This window comes from Octodon degus, unplaced genomic scaffold (genome assembly GCF_000260255.1).
Source record: "Octodon degus isolate 3935 unplaced genomic scaffold, OctDeg1.0 scaffold00285, whole genome shotgun sequence".
In the NCBI taxonomy this organism is placed as follows: Eukaryota; Metazoa; Chordata; class Mammalia; order Rodentia; family Octodontidae; genus Octodon; species Octodon degus.
The window spans coordinates 1,232,529-1,248,087 of NW_004524861.1; the positions used below are offsets into that span (position 1 = coordinate 1,232,529).

The 15,559-nt window shown below is 45.8% G+C and overlaps 1 protein-coding gene across 2 annotated transcripts in view; it reads right to left on the reverse strand.

The window, feature by feature from the left end:
• Window positions 1–931: 931 nt before the first annotated feature.
• Ercc6 (ERCC excision repair 6, chromatin remodeling factor) overlaps window positions 932–15,559 on the reverse strand; it is a 67,985-nt gene continuing 53,357 nt past the window's right edge. For both annotated transcript variants that reach the window (XM_023707256.1, XM_023707255.1), the window contains exons 13-21: window positions 13,090–13,302; window positions 12,495–12,605; window positions 11,982–12,101; window positions 11,537–11,631; window positions 10,479–10,624; window positions 9,703–10,395; window positions 3,751–3,940; window positions 3,154–3,226; window positions 932–2,185 (exon numbers count right to left, since the gene is read on the reverse strand). In XM_023707256.1, the coding sequence (XP_023563024.1) occupies window positions 1,766–2,185; window positions 3,154–3,226; window positions 3,751–3,940; window positions 9,703–10,395; window positions 10,479–10,624; window positions 11,537–11,631; window positions 11,982–12,101; window positions 12,495–12,605; window positions 13,090–13,302 (2,061 nt within the window). In that variant the 3' untranslated portion in view covers window positions 932–1,765. The remainder of the gene's footprint in view (window positions 2,186–3,153; window positions 3,227–3,750; window positions 3,941–9,702; window positions 10,396–10,478; window positions 10,625–11,536; window positions 11,632–11,981; window positions 12,102–12,494; window positions 12,606–13,089; window positions 13,303–15,559) is intronic.

The window sequence follows — 15,559 nt, forward strand, 5'->3', positions numbered from 1 at the left end:
TGAAGGTGCAGGGCACTCCAGCCTGCAGGCAGGGGCTGGTCAGGGTGCAGCACAGCTGGGTCCTCAGGTATGGCCCCATGCAGAGGCACTCACTAGCCTGCTGAGGAAGGAGCTGAGGGCCACCAGGGGCAAGAAGGCTGATGCCGGCTGAATGGTCTCATCACCCTCGCACATTCATGCAGTAACTACAGAATTTAAAAAACTGACAAAAAAATTTTAAATCTTTTATTCATACCGACATATGCATTAAATATATTTACAGTGCACAAAGAATTTAATGTTCTAAAAGAGTTTATCTAAGTACGTTATTCTGTCTTGTCAAAACCACTTGCATAGAGCACTGTTGTCCCTGTCCATTCACCAGGAGGACGGGACTGTGTTCAAAGAGGTCCAGCCTGATGCAAGCCCTGGAAGCCAGGGCACGGGGCACAGCTGGGCAGAGGCCGCCTTGCACTCAGCGCATCACAACTTGTGACAGGTACCTTTAGTCAAAGGAAGGCCACACCTTCTCTAGCTCAATAGGATTTGAACTTCTGTACTACAAGTCAGAAGTCTTGAGAAATAGACACAATTTTTCTATAGGCTAAAGATTACAAACATAAAAATAGTGCCCCGGGAGCAAACCAGCCATGAAGGTACTGAAGGCTGCAACTTACTGACCTTAGCAATCCCTTCTATGGCAAAGTGAAGAAAGTAAGATAATCTCCCCCCAAAATATATAATCAAAACCCTAAGACACAAAGCTGAGGGACAGGAGTGAGGCTGTACTGCTACAGATCCATAAATCCAGGTACAACACACTCAAGTGAAAAGCAACCCAGCCAAGCAGGAGAGTCACAGCGCGGGGAAGGTGGAAGATGGCTGCAGCCAGGCAGAGAAGCCAAAGCTGAAGGGGTGCACAGGTCTGAAGGCACGGGCTCCACAGGGGCCAAGGGGACACCTGCCACACAGGCATAGGCCACGACCCTGGCTGTGGTCTGCAAGGACATTCCTGGGTGGATGCATGTCACTTAGTGTGTTTACTAGCAGTTCTGCTTGGTAATTTGTAAAACCTGGTAACACATTTCAGCTTTCCCAAAACCACCAGTTACTGTTGGAGGGGGAAGGATGTTTTTGCCTAAAGCATAGCCAGGAGGAACGAAGCAAATGACTTTCTGCAGACAGATGTCTTGGTATTTGTTAACAAGCTACTTCCTACTTGACTTCTGGAAACACTTGCAGTGAGATGTGCAGCCCGGGACAGAGCCTGCACTCGCGTGTGAGTCGCTGAGCGCAACCCTCAGCACCAAAAATGAACATTTTAAAACCTGTCAATGCGATGGTGGCTTAAAAGGAGACTGTTCATACCGGCAACTGTTTTGTAACATAACAAACCTGTATTTTTTGGGTGGCAAATGGCAAATAACAATATACACTGAAATATTGCTGCTATCAATGTATTGGTGACCTAACGCATTGAGTAGGTCGACTGAATGGAAGTCATGTTTCTAGCACCAGTAAAAAAACAAACGGAGACATCTGCCCCACAAACATCCTCAGGAGTGTAAGGGGCAACTGTTGGGTCCCTGATTTTACAACATAATTTCTAGTCCCACCCCCAAACCCAGTACTTTCTTTAGTCAGCATGATTAAGACTTTTCAGCCTGAGGAAGAGCACCCTTCCTCAGATCTGGTTATGAGGTAGATGTCATGTGAAGGAAGAGCAGGTCACGGGCACAGGCAGGCTCAGAAGCCTGTGCTGGGAGCAAAGGGGAGGATGCAGGGCTCAGCGGTACTCCGACTTGAGTCTCCACACCCCCTCCCCACTTGGTGTCCTGTGAAAGGTGCACAGGTTTCTCAGTAGCTCCCGGAAGACGCAGGACTGTGCTGCAGACAGCTTGGACTCAAACTCCTGCAGGATCTCGCGGGTGCTGGCCTGGCCGTCCACGCGGGCTTGGAAGGCAATGAAGTTCCTCATCTCCACCAGCAGGTCATCATGCTCGGTGGTGGGGGGCGGCAGTGCAGCTGCCTCTGGTGTGTGCCCATTTTCATTCTCCAAGCGCTCAGGAAGGATCAGGTGGTTTCTCGCTCTCATCCTGGCCAAGAGGGAGGAGGAGGGGAGCACAGCAGAAGAGTCCACGTCATCCGCTTTTCCGCTGAAGTGCTCAGATGTGTGTGCTCGTCCTTCCCTTTTCACCACACCGTCCTGGAGAAAGAAGGCGGCTGCACTGACACGCTGGATTTCTAGGTTATCTACCCCTTAGCTCCCAGAGGCACTGGGGAGCCCCAAGTTAGCCAGGCACCAAGCAGGGGGGGGGGGGCTCACACTGACTTTATATCACAGTCCAAGGGAAAAGAGAGCCCAACAGAGTCCAGCTGCTATTAACATTTCCTAACAAAGAAAATGTATGGAATGGAGGGTCCTAGGCCACATTCAGGTCATGTGCTACACGTGAGTGGACAGAGGTGCAGAGCTGCCAGGATGGTACAGACCGGCACACAGCACCCTTCCTCTCCCTTCACTCACTCAGCACTCTTCATCCTGTCTACACCTCACATGAGTTTCCTTGCAACAACAGCACAAATCACACCTGGGAAGCACTCCAGAATCCTACTGCTAAAAGCATAGAATGTGGCAGGTCAGAAGGATTCATTCTGGAACATGCTCACAAGCATCTAAAATTGGGAGTCTCAAAGTTGTAGCACTAACACAACATTAGCAAGACAGTGCTGAGGGAGGCCTGAAGCAATTTACCATCCTGCAAGCACTGGGGGAAAGCGGGGTGCTACAGGGCTGGGGACAGGGGAGTCTTGCCTGGCAGCTCCTCAGGCCTGGGCTAGGATGCTGCAGATGGCTTTCTGGGCCTTCACTCTAGTTGGTGGGGATCTCTGGAATGGGCAGGCCCCTAAAACAGGCAGGATATACTCTACGGTGGCATGCCTGTCCCTGTACAAGGTTTGTTCTAAGCAAAGAACAAAAATGCTGATGCGGACCCTGGTTTTAGAAGTCAGAGGCCCTTTTAGATTCCAGAGAAAACATCAACATCACAAATCAGAACCCAAACACAAATACCAGACGTCACCATGCTGGCGACAACCATCCCTTTCATGCTCAGGATGGCACGAAATGTTGTCAAGTATGTCTTACACGTGGAAAATGAGCTATCCTGTTACCTGGCACTTTTCTGCTGAAGACAATGGACACCGCACGGAGAGGCTGGAGTTCCTTTTCTGACCAAATCTACTCCTAAGTAAGGAAAAGCAGCACAGTAGAGAAACATTAGCTTTTGTGACCCAAGCAGTCAAAATATTCATTCATTGACAACTCTTCTGGGAAAAGCCACCTCTAGGGCTGTTCTTCCAAAGCTGCACTGTTTCTCCCCACCCCCACCCCAGCTCCTTCACCCTGCTCTGCCAGGGAAGCCACGGGTGCATCTCGGGGCCTCAGGACCTCAGACCTTGTTCAGCAGGCGGGGAGTTAGGGGGCAAGTTGATGATTCCAATGGGCTGCTGAATAGCCTCGTGGCTGAACAAACTGAACTTAAAAGTAGCTCCTCCTATTTATAACACTGTCTCTTAAAACTGACCACTTCTCCCCATCAAGGTCTGGACAGCCAGGGTCGAAGTGAGGGAGGTAAGGTGACAGTGGCATGCCCAAGTCACCCAAACCTGTACTGGCCCCGGCTTCCACTGCTGCAGTGAGTGAGTGTCTCACGTGCACTCTCGCCCAACTTCTGGCTGCCCTGGGGTGCCCCAAGGAGGAGCTCTTACTTCACTCCAGTGCCCCTGTGGCCGGTCCAGGTGGGGACACCAGAGGTGGCACCCAGACACTGCTGACGGGACAGCCGTAGGGCTTTCAGGGCGTCCTGCGCCACGCGGTTGGCTTCTGCCTCCACGAGCACGTAGTCTGGGCTGGCGCCGTCCATGATGGCGTCGTGCTTCACCACGCTGTGCACACCCACTAGCAGGGAGAGAGGAAGCAGTATGAGTGGGACCGCGGGTGCGCGCGCTTCACTCCCCCCAGTGGTCTGGCCCTGCAGAAGACAAAAATGAAGGCCCCACTAAGCACTCCTTACTGAGTGTCTGCTGCAGCTTGGGAACATCACAAAGGCAGGTTCTACTCACACCGCTGCCCTACAGGGGAGCTAGAAGTGATCCGTGTTTTAGAATAACTCAAGAGAAGGCTTTAATCACAACCATAATGCTTAAGCTCTTCCTGCACCCAGGAAGAAAAGCAAGTGCTTCCCACTAACTTTTCAATGAAAGGAAAAATCTAAGCCTGAATTCTAAAATTTCTAAAAAGTAATGATCCTGAAAACAGTCCAGATTAAGCGGGATAAAATCAATGTGGTCATAGTGGAAAATATATAGGTTTCAAGACATGTCAATGAAAATGAATGAATAAAAGTGAGTTAAATTTCCAAGTACAAGTTATAAAAGGAGCAAATCATGCTTAAAAAAAAAGGCATCAAAATTCAACATGAGCAAATTACTAGGATAGAATAATAAAAGATAAAAGCAAAAATTAAAACAAAAAAAGAGAACAATCATTGGTCTAGGTAGTAAATAAAAAATCTTGGTTTATTGCAAAAAAAATCAACAGATATTGCTCTATCTTAGCTTACTCAAAGAAATAAAAATAAATTTATTTGATTATAAGTGACAAGAAACTGTCTTGAAACAGAAGCAAATTAAAATAGTAAGAATATCTTGTATACATGTATGCAAACATGAAAAGTAGACAACTTTCTAGGAAATCAGACCAGTAACACAGAAGAAACAGAAGAGAACTACCAATGTCACACACAACAGAAAACTACATGTTGCATCATTTATAGACATCAATGAGGAAGTATTAGTTATAACATCAGCAAACAGAGTCCAGCAACAAAGAAAACAATACAATTTGATGCATAAACCAGTAGGCATTATCTAAGAATTCAAGTTTGGTTCAACATTAAGAAATTCATTACCTTATATTATATTAGTTTCAACGTCATCCATAGGTGATATTTCTAAGTAAGTGTTCTACAACTAAGCTATTCTCTCAGCCCTATACATGATAATTCTAATGCCTTTGACAAACTTTAACATCTACGCCTGATGAAAACACTCAAAAAATTGGGAACTTTTTAAAAAAACACATACGTTAGGTTTAACATCAAAATCTTAATGAGTAAACACTAGAGGTGACTTATACTAAGGATAGGAGAGCTAAGATGTCCATTATCTTCAATACTATTTGACATTTAATTGGACTTATTAGTCAGTGTAGTAAAAGAAAAATCAATTAGAGATGTAAATTGAAAAGTGAAAAATTAAAAGTATTTTTTGTTTTACAAAAATGGTTAGGATTAAAGCCAAGACCTTGCTCATGCTAGGCAAGCATCTGCCACTGACTGACCTTTACCTAAAACACCTCCCACCCCACATTTTTAAAAGTTTGAGTCAAGGTCTTGCTTAGTTGCTCAGGTTGGCCTCAAAGCTACCAACCTCCCGCTTTAGTCTCCCAGGTATCTAGGATTACAAGTGTGTGTCACTTCACCCAGTCTTTTGACATTTTTAAATAATGGTACACCTAGAAACCCAAAAAAAAAAAAAAAAACTCAATGGTGACAATGCAAAAATTAACCTAAAGAAACCTACAGCCTTTCCACTTTCACAGTTAAAGAGTAAAATGGTAGAGGAAATACCCTATACAATGACAACATAAAATAGGAATAAACCCAGGAGATTTGCACACCTTACATGGTCAAAACTTTAAAATACTAGCAGGAGGGCACTTTATTATTAGGCTTGAACAGATACAAAGACTTCCTTGTTCTTGACTAGGCAACTCAATAACTGCTGCTTTCCCTGTTCATTTCTGTGCTTAGGACCACCCCACCGGGTACCAACTACTCTGCTCATGCAGCTAACGGGCAGATACAAAAGTCTGTATGAAAAAGTGAACCAGTGCAAATCTCCAGGAAGACCCTGGAAAGGCAAAGCTGTGCCCTGATGGACAGAGAGCAGGCTCTGACTCCCAAGTCTGTGCTGAGAAGGGACAGACAAGGCGTGGACTGCCGGCAAAGAACAAAAGGAGATACCACCTCACATGGGGTGGTATTGTCTGACAGAAGCAGGAGAGTCAGTGAGAAAAACGGATTTAAACATACAATGAAAGGAAAGGTGGTGAATGCAACTCAAATGCATCAGAGTTCACAATGCAGAAAATGTAGAGAATTCACACAGCAGAGGAAAACATGGAGAATTTGATATTAGCTAAGAGTAGAAAAGGCTTGCTAACTATGACTAAAAATTTGTAACAAATAAGACTAGTACATTTGAATATATTTTTAAAAATAACTTTACCATGGGAAAAATTACTATAAATAAAACAAGGCAAACAGAGAAAATGTTTACAATTATATGAAAAATAAAATAAATGGAGATATTAGAGCAAATGTTCCTAATTTATAAAGAAGCCTAAAAAACCAAGGAGGGAGAAGACCAAAAACTTAACTTAGAAAACAGGCAAAAGACGTAACAAGGCTGGGCATGGTGGCACATGCCTGTAATGCCAGCACTTGGGAGGCTGAGGCAGGAGGATCATGGTGAGGTCCAGACCAGCCAGGGCTACAAAGTGAGCTCAAGACCAGGCTGAAGTACATGGCAAGAAATAGCCTCAAAAAAGAACATCCCTCTAAAAAGATTTAATAGACAACTCACATGAAAAAAGAAAAAAAAATAAAAATGGCCCTATACATGCTACTCAATTTATTATAAAATAAATGCAAAATTAACACTAAGAGGACAGCATTTCTTACCATTCAGACTAGCAAAAAACTATAAATTTAACATACTCTTTTGCCACAGTCTGGGGACAGATACTTGTACAAAGCTAGTGATGATTGATTTATCTCAATATGCAGAGCAGTTAGACAGTATCTCAAAACAACCCAAATTTCCACACAGGTGCAATGCTACTCACAGGGATTTTGTCTGAAGGAAAAGCTAACAATACTAAAAGAAGTAGACACAAGATGATTTACTGTAGCATTATGATTAATAAAAAACTAGATAATGGAAATGCTCAACTGTGAATTAAAAGCAGGAAGCTCAGTGAATAAAACTGGAGCAACTGTCAGTTACATGATTTTTTCAAAAAGGAACAGAAGAGTGTACAGTGATCCTTTGGTTCCTGAACTTAAACCATTTTATGATTCTCAGGAAGATAATCATGTTTTCACTTGAGCAAGGAAGATGGCTGTGATCATGTTCATCATCCGATTTAGAGTTCCCAAACAGAAGCAAAATTTTGCCAATGCTTTAGTTTACAAATAAAACTGTTTATGAACCTAAGCGTTTATGAACTGAAGTACTACTGTATACAAGGAATGTAAAATTATGCATGTGTGTTTGTTTACTTTGGCAAAAGAAACTATAGAAGGAAATGCCAAAAACTGAGGAGAAAGGGTGGAGGGTGACTCTTTTGTATGTATGTTAATATGTTACAAATTCACAAAGTAAAATGAAATACAGTGAACACCTATACAGACACAAATGAACAAAACTGTTTTAAGTTGGTAGCAATTTAAAACAACTTAACTGTGAAACACAACAAATGGAAGAAAAAGAAACATCTGAACATAGTGTTTTGAGGACAAGAGGTAAAAGCAGATACTGAGCTCTGGCTGACTTTGTGGAGGCACGAGCCCGACAGGCAGCCTGGCACCCCTGGCGGGCCTGGGCCAGCTCCACTTCCTTTCCCATCACATTTTCCTGCCTCTGCACACAGCAGTGCACGTGGTTTGGCCCAGCCATGTGAACTTGATCTTGCTGGGTATTCACGCATCCCTATAAAGGGCCAGGGGAGGCTGAGAGAATGCTAACTCTAACCAATCCTGCAACAAGAGCCTTCCGCTAACACCTCCCAATGCCCAACAGATGAGGATCCAGGGCGGGCTGGCGGGCCCGGACAGGATGAGGAACTGAGTCCTGGGCCCGGGAACTCCCTCACACCCAAGTGCCAGCAGCACTCAGCTGAGGTCTACGAGGAGCCTCTGCAGGTGGAAGGAGTCTTCTGGAGCACTCTATCCTGTCTATCCTGTTAGCTCCCTCCACGCTGTGCCCTCCAGCAGCAACTGGAGGCTTCAGTTCACCTCTCCCCTCTCAGAGGTCACTCACAGACTGCCCTTTGGTATTCAAGAAACAATGATAGATCCTGTCCACATCTCAGTGGTTCTAAGTGGGTCAGAAAGTGCTATTCCATCCTCGCTGGAAGCCAAAGTCATGGCTCTATGGACAGATGTACATGTGTGTATCTGTGCATGTGCATGTGCATGCACACAAACATGCCTAAATATACCCACACATGCATCTGCTTCTAGCTCTGCAGAGAAGCAGTGACACAGCACTAGCAGTGAACCTGAGACACCAGGTCCTCGTTATCAAATACCATTCTCCAAGGGTTCTTGCGAAAGTGACTGATGCCAGGGCTGGAGGAGAAGAGTGGAGCTCACACCTTTGGTGCACCAGCAAGTCAGCAGGTGTTCAAGGAATAATGAGAAAACAGGAAAGCAAAATGGAGCTCCTGCCAGGCAAATCTAAGACAACAGGTACCACAGTAATATTAAGGGATTATAGTTGTGAAAGAAAACGTAAGACTTCATACTGACAGAAAAATAAATCTTGGGTTTTTTTGGGGGGTACTGGGGATGACCCCAGGGTCTGATGCATACTAAACAAGCACTCTACCATTAAGCTATGTCCCCATCCCTCTGAATAAAGCAACAAACCAGGGGCAGGAAAACCCTTACAGTGGGACACTAATCACCAATAGTACTAATCGACAGAGGCAGTCACTGATGGATTCTAAAGCTGGTGAATAAGTTTTCTGAGGAACAGGATGTCTACATGACCTCATAGGGTATTAATTTCAAAGGAAAATAAGTATTAGAGCTGAGAAATATTACAGACCCCACCTCAACTAAGCAACCTTAGCCAGTGACAGAACAGACTCACATGGGTCCCCCAGATGTGTGTGGGTTAGAGCACTACCACTTCTGCGCCTTCCTGCCAGGAGGCAGGTGTGTTTCCCTGTGCATGTGAAGGGTAAGAACACACTGCAAACTTTAACCAAGGAGTAAGGTAACAGCTGACTTGTGTGTACTATTTCAACTAAGTCTGAAATTATCTTAAGGTAAGAAATTATGCATGAAATGTAATCATGTTAAACCTAAGTCTTTCGGAAGTACCACACATACCTGTCTTCTCAGAAGAACCTAGGTACCCCTTGGTGACGACCACTTTTTCTTTGAGGACACAGTGGCACTAAGCTGAAAGGAGGGCCCTCCCAGGGAAGACTAAGCACAGAAGGGTTCGGCCCCATCTCAGTACTGGGCCAACCTCAAGTGCTTTCCCTAGGCACTGTGCTATCAGCTTTCGTACATCTAGATGCTTGCCCCTCTCCGTACTTCTATGGTATCATCTTCCAGGGAAGGTGAGGAAGGCGTACACGTCTGTCCAGAGCCTCACACTTCTCTTGCAAGTGGTTGTATGCTAACTACCATTCTTTGCTGTACAGAAATGCCTGGAAGGAAAATCTATTTTTCAGGTACAGAAAGAGGATTGATGCTGTCTTTGGAACATCACATTTCAAATCTGAATTCAGGAGAATGCTCCGCACTGCCAGGCTGAGTACAGCCTCGCACCCCATGGCACAGGCACCAAGGACATTACCTGACTTCTTGAAAAGCTTTTCTAGAACATAGTCATCACCACTGCGGGCCCTGGCTTCGCTCTCCGGGTCTGCGTCGTGCTTGCGGAACCGCCTCCTCTTCACCAGGTGTGGCACTCTTGTGCCCTCAAACTTGGCATCTCTGCGGTGCTTGGAGCCCTCGGGTCTCTGTTGCTTCTTCGGGGCTCCCTCTTCCACCACACCCTGATGCTTTGTTTTTGACTTGTGCTTACAGGAATGACTTCTCACCTGAGCATTCTCCCAGGGAGGTTCTGCCGAAACCTGTCTGCCGTCTCCATCACCAGAAGGCCCTTGCTTTGCGGCAGTGCTTTCCTCACCAGATGGCCCTAGCACTCTGCTGATTCCCGGGGAACCGCAGCAGGGCCCGTTTCTGCCGGTCACTGGTGGTTCCTCTGGTCCAGACAGCACGCTTGTCTCTCCTCTAACACCATCACTGAGAGTCTCGCTGCCAACTGGCTGGGGGTCCCCTCTCGAAGGGCTATCTGCACTGCAAGTTACCGTGCTTCCTTCAGCTCCCACTGCCTGAGATTGATCTTCAGCGGATGTGGCCACAGTTCCAAGTACATTAGAATCTGGGAACCTCCTGCATTTTGGTACGTCCTGGTCTGCTCCAAAGGCTGGTAGAATCTTCCTTTTTAAGTGCTGTTTGGGTGTTGGAACATCTGAGCCAGTTCCTATGAAAGGGAAAGCACAGCGAATTCTAAGCGCACGAGGCTTATGTAACTTATTACCTTAAATCAAAGGCCCTCTGTAGTACCTGCAAAGATAGCACTTGTTTCAGTGCTCTGCGATGGATCAGGGCTAGTCAGAGTGAACAGTTCGTAAAGGTCGTTGGATTTAAAAAACCGTCTTTGCTTTGGATCTTTTAACACTCTGTTTGTCAAAAACTGTTTGAAGATTTGTCTGAAAGGACAAAAATTAAGATGATACAAAACAATGCTTAGTGCTACTTGCATATTCCAATTATGAAGCAATGTGAGAAAGGTCAGAGCTGCAGCTGAATAAACAGTGAAACAATGCCCAAACTTTCAACCTTGACATAGTATGTACTGCTTAACTTAGTGTTTCATAGAATTCAATTAGAAATAATACTTATTATTTCTATCCAACAAGATTTTTGCACCTGCAAGGTTCACCACATTTTAAAAAATGCCTTTTCACATACGAGCCTGAGCCCCGTATCCTCTCTGGGGTCTGAGGAGCTGGCCTCCCTGGCTCCTGGTGAAGGGGCTCTCGCTCAGGGAATGCTCAGCCGGGCTTCACACATGCTTGCTCTGACCTGTCCCCACAGAGCTGTGCCAAAGCCTCACCGGCTGCCCGAGGCAGAGGCAGCTGTACGGGGAGCGCTGCACTTGCGCACATTGGCAGTGCCAAGATGCAAACTTCTACTTTGCCTCTTTCACAACTTTTCTATAGGAGGTAGGAACTTCTCTAAGGTATAGCGGATACCAAGTTGACATAAGTGGCCATTAAAGCAGACCCAGGTACAACAATCAGGTATTAAAAACCTCACAATAACTTCTAGGTTTATTTTATTTTTAATTTTTATTCATTGTACTGAAAAAAAAAAGATACAATAGTGATGAAACCTATGTTTATTTTAATGGCAAAGAAAAATACAAAACAAGGACTGGGGAGACAGCTCAGTAGAATTGAGTTCAATCCCTGGTACCACAAAAAAAAAAAAAAAAAAAAACTATATCCTTTAAGTTCCAGCAGATATTATCCTAACATGGAAGACATTTTACCACAATACTTTAAGGTTCTCCCCACGCAAACCCTGGGTGTGCAAAGCGGAGGCAGTGTCTCACTGACCGGTGGTAAATCTTCTCCTCGATGGTGCCAGCTGTCAAAAGGCGATACACAGTCACCTGCCTCTTCTGGCCTATCCTCCAGGCTCGCTCCCGGGCCTGCGGCAGAAAGAGAGCTCAGCAAAGGCCCTGCTGGAGGGACGCTGCTGGAGGGACGTCGAGGTAGAGGGCTGCTGCCTTTCACTCCCAGAGTCAGAATTCTGGCAAGAGTGCTAAGGTCATGTAGTGGAGCAAACAGCCATTGACAGAACAGAACCGGACATCTAGATCTGAAAGCAGAGGTCCAGCTCGACATGTGGTCCCTTTGCCCACACTACGAGTGGGCGCCGTAGATAAACTGCTGCAGAGCCAGAACACAGATGGCACTCAGGAGCCAGCTAGAACACGGGAGGATAACCACAGCCACAAAACTGCTCTCATACGTTCTCGTTTTAAGGCACAAGACAGACCTGAGTATCCGTGCTTGGGTTCCAGTCAGGGTCGTAGATGATCACTCTGTTGGCCCCGGTCAGGTTGACACCTATGCCACCCACCCGCGTGGTCAGAAGAAACACAAAGATGGACGCATCCTGCAGGCAAGACACACGATGCAATGGAAGTGTCACGGGAGCCCCAGCTCTGTGCTTTGGGCTGCTCACACCCCACCCAGGTGCTTGAGCCACCCCCAGGGACTGTGATGATTGCGGCCTGGAGAGCTCTGTGAAGCCAGACCTCATCTCACAGCTCCCACATTTAATATTATGCCAGGAACAGTTACAAACTGGGTTTCCAGGGCAAACACTTCCTTCACACGCATACACAAACACACACATGCACGTGCACGCAACATCCCCATGATCTGCAACAGCACAGAGGAAAAGGCAGAAAGTCCTGCTGCCCACTGCCAAACCCCAGAGGATGCCATCTCAGTGGTGTGGCCGCCGCACTGCCCAACTGCCCATCTCCCTCACAGTCCTCGTTACCTCGTTGTATCTTGTGATCAGCGGCTGTCGCGAGGCGATGGTGGTGCTACCATCCATTTTGAGATAGGAGTACCTCTGGGCTCTCAGGAACACCTCGAGGATATGCAGCATCTGGGGGAGAAAAGGTCGGTACACCGGGTCCACAGTCATGCCTTTCCCAGTGGCCTCTATGAAAAGAGCTTATTGTTTTAAAATGGAGAAATGAAATGCTATAAGACTGTTTTGGTATTTCTTACATATAATTCTTACAGCTTTTGTAAGTAGCTCAAACCCAGGTATAAACTCACTTACACATCAGAATCTCATCACAGGCTTTTTAAAAAGTCAAGTTTGAGGGCTGGAGATACAACTTAGTGGCACAAGGTGCCTATCTGGTCCTATACATACATACATACATACATACATACATACATAGTCAAGTTTGAACATCACTTTCAACCTTGTGCACAGCTCCGCAGCCTGCTACTTAGTTTCCCTGGCAGATTTGCTCTGGAAGCATTACTTTAGGCTGTATCATACGTTTTAAATCAAACATCCCAAGTTCCAAGAATCGACTTGTTTCTTGAAGTCTTATTAGAAGCTGGGGCACACTCACCTGTCTCGACTGAGAAAACAGCAGTACTCGCTGCCCCTGTTTGTGCCATATTTTCAACAAAGACTCAACAACAATCATCTTCCCAGAACGCTTCCAGTAGCCAAACTGATCTTCGAGTTCATTATCTGGAAGCCCTCCGAGACTCTTGGGGCCTCCAGAAAAGAGATCAGGGTGGTTGCAGATTTTTCTTAGGGCCACAAGTCCAGAAAAAATCTGCAGAGCAAAAGAACATGAGCGCACTTCATTACCTTAAAGAATTTACAGAGCAAAGAGGATGTACAATATGTGACATAGATTGAAGTCTTTCTTCACCAACCTGTGAGCTTCTTCCCTAATCATAGTATTATCAGAAGATGGGGGCCGGCCAAATAGCTCAGTGGATTAAAGCGTCTTCAAGCAGGCACAGAGGCCAAGGGTTTGATCCCTGGGCCTGCTGCGCCAGCCCTGGGACACACTGAGATGGCAATTGAGACTGGTGTGGTGGCGCATGCCTGTCATCCCAGCACTTGGGAGGCTGTAAACAGGAACTACAAGTCTGATCTAACAGTGAGACCCTGAACACCCTGTAGATCCTTCCCTAAAATACAAAAAAAAAAAAAAAAAAAAAAAAAAAAAAAAAAAAAAAAAAGTTCAGAGAATTTTCATTCATCTTCTCCTGACAAAACAACTTCTTAGGAAATAAATCACATCTGAACACATGGACTAGACTGAACACATCTACAGTAGGAGTCATACTCAATTGCTGATAACTCTCTTCCCCTCACTAGAAAAAGTTACACAGTTCACAGTACTATAAACTTGACACAAAAAGATGGCTATAGTTTAAATACAACATGTTCTCCAAGGACAAGTGTGCTGTGGGCTTGATCCACTATGCACAGATGTTCAGAGGGGCCTGGAGAGGTGACTGGCTCAGGAAGGGTGGACCTTAAGAGTGCATGAATCCGTGGATGGGCTCACAGCTGATGGGCTAAAGAGGTGGCTGCAGGGGAGGAAGCAGGTGCCTGGAGGCGCAACTTGTCCCAGGCCCTTCTCCGGCTGCCCCCTGCCAGCTCCCCCCTGCTGCCATGAGGTGAGCAGCTCCCCTCCACCATGATGTTTCTGCCTTGGCATCAGTTGACCACGACCTGAAACCTCTGAAACTGTGAGGCAAAACAAACTGTTCCTCTAGTAAATTATGTGGCACGTATTCTGCCTCATCAGTGGAAAGTTAGCCAATATACTCAGCTGCCCTAAAAATGCAGATCAGAAATACCAAGTAAGCCAATCTAACTTTGGAGAAATCAGTCGTATGATGTATCAAATGAGTAAGCATCTTACTGAAAGTTCTAGCTTAAGCTGAGTCACAAGTTAAAACTCATTCATCTTCACATTACCACTGTATCAGAGAACAAATCTATGAGGGACGCATGGATGGTGGCCTGTGCATCAGCAGCACAGGACGAGCACACCCTGGCCCCAGCCCTATCTCATGCAAGGGCCCTAACTGAACTATAACAAAGGGCACTCAGAACTTTCAGAGAGTGACTCAAAGCAAACCACCACAGCACAAGCTAAACTACAAAATAAAACTCCTAATTTAAGGCAGCAATCACAGGGTATATCAATTTTAACTAAGGAAACAGATCCTAAACAGGAATACGGAGCAAGTTAAGAACACTGTTAGCACTCTCCAAACAGCTCTCTAACTTGTGTCTTCCCATGACCTATGCCATCCAACATAGCAGCTGCAAGCCACACGCAATACGGAGCACGGAATTACGGCAGGGTTGCCCAGTATAGCTCACACTCAGTTTTTAAAAAATGGAACAAACACTCAGAAAGAGCGCACTTCTCATTAATTGCTTTTAAATTCTCGTTACATGTTAAAATAACACTGTAATGATATCATCAGTTAAATAAAATATATGATCACAATTAATTGCACTTACTTTTTGGGGGTTTGTTTCCTTTTTCCTTACCATTTTATGCAACTGCTAGAAAAGGGGGGCTCATAAAGTGGGACTGCCACTCTCTACTTGACAGGAGAATCTTGACCACTTACCACAAAGGCACAGGAGGAAGGAAGGGGAGGCTCAGGGGAGCTAGAGTAATGAGAATGACTCAAAAGCTTCTCTAGAGACCAGAGGCCGATGACAGAGAGCTGTGAGAGGAAGTAGTTAAAGAAGGAACCCACTGAGTCTGGCACTGGAGCACCTGGTGCCACGACAAGGTGGCTGTCCTGCTTGTTGCTCGTGTCTAGCGACCTCATGGCTCAAGAGCAGGGCTGAGGATTTCTGAGTGCACAGCGTTACTCACTGTGCCTCCAACAAGGACAGGTGAAGACCGCAGCTGCAAAGATGAGCAGGACTGAGGGATATGCAAGCGTCCGCTTACTCTAGGAAAGCCAACGCACTGGATTCAAAGGCTTGCTCTGACAGTATATCAAATGCCCCTGCGCAGGACGGTACAGCAGGATTGCCTTTCCTTG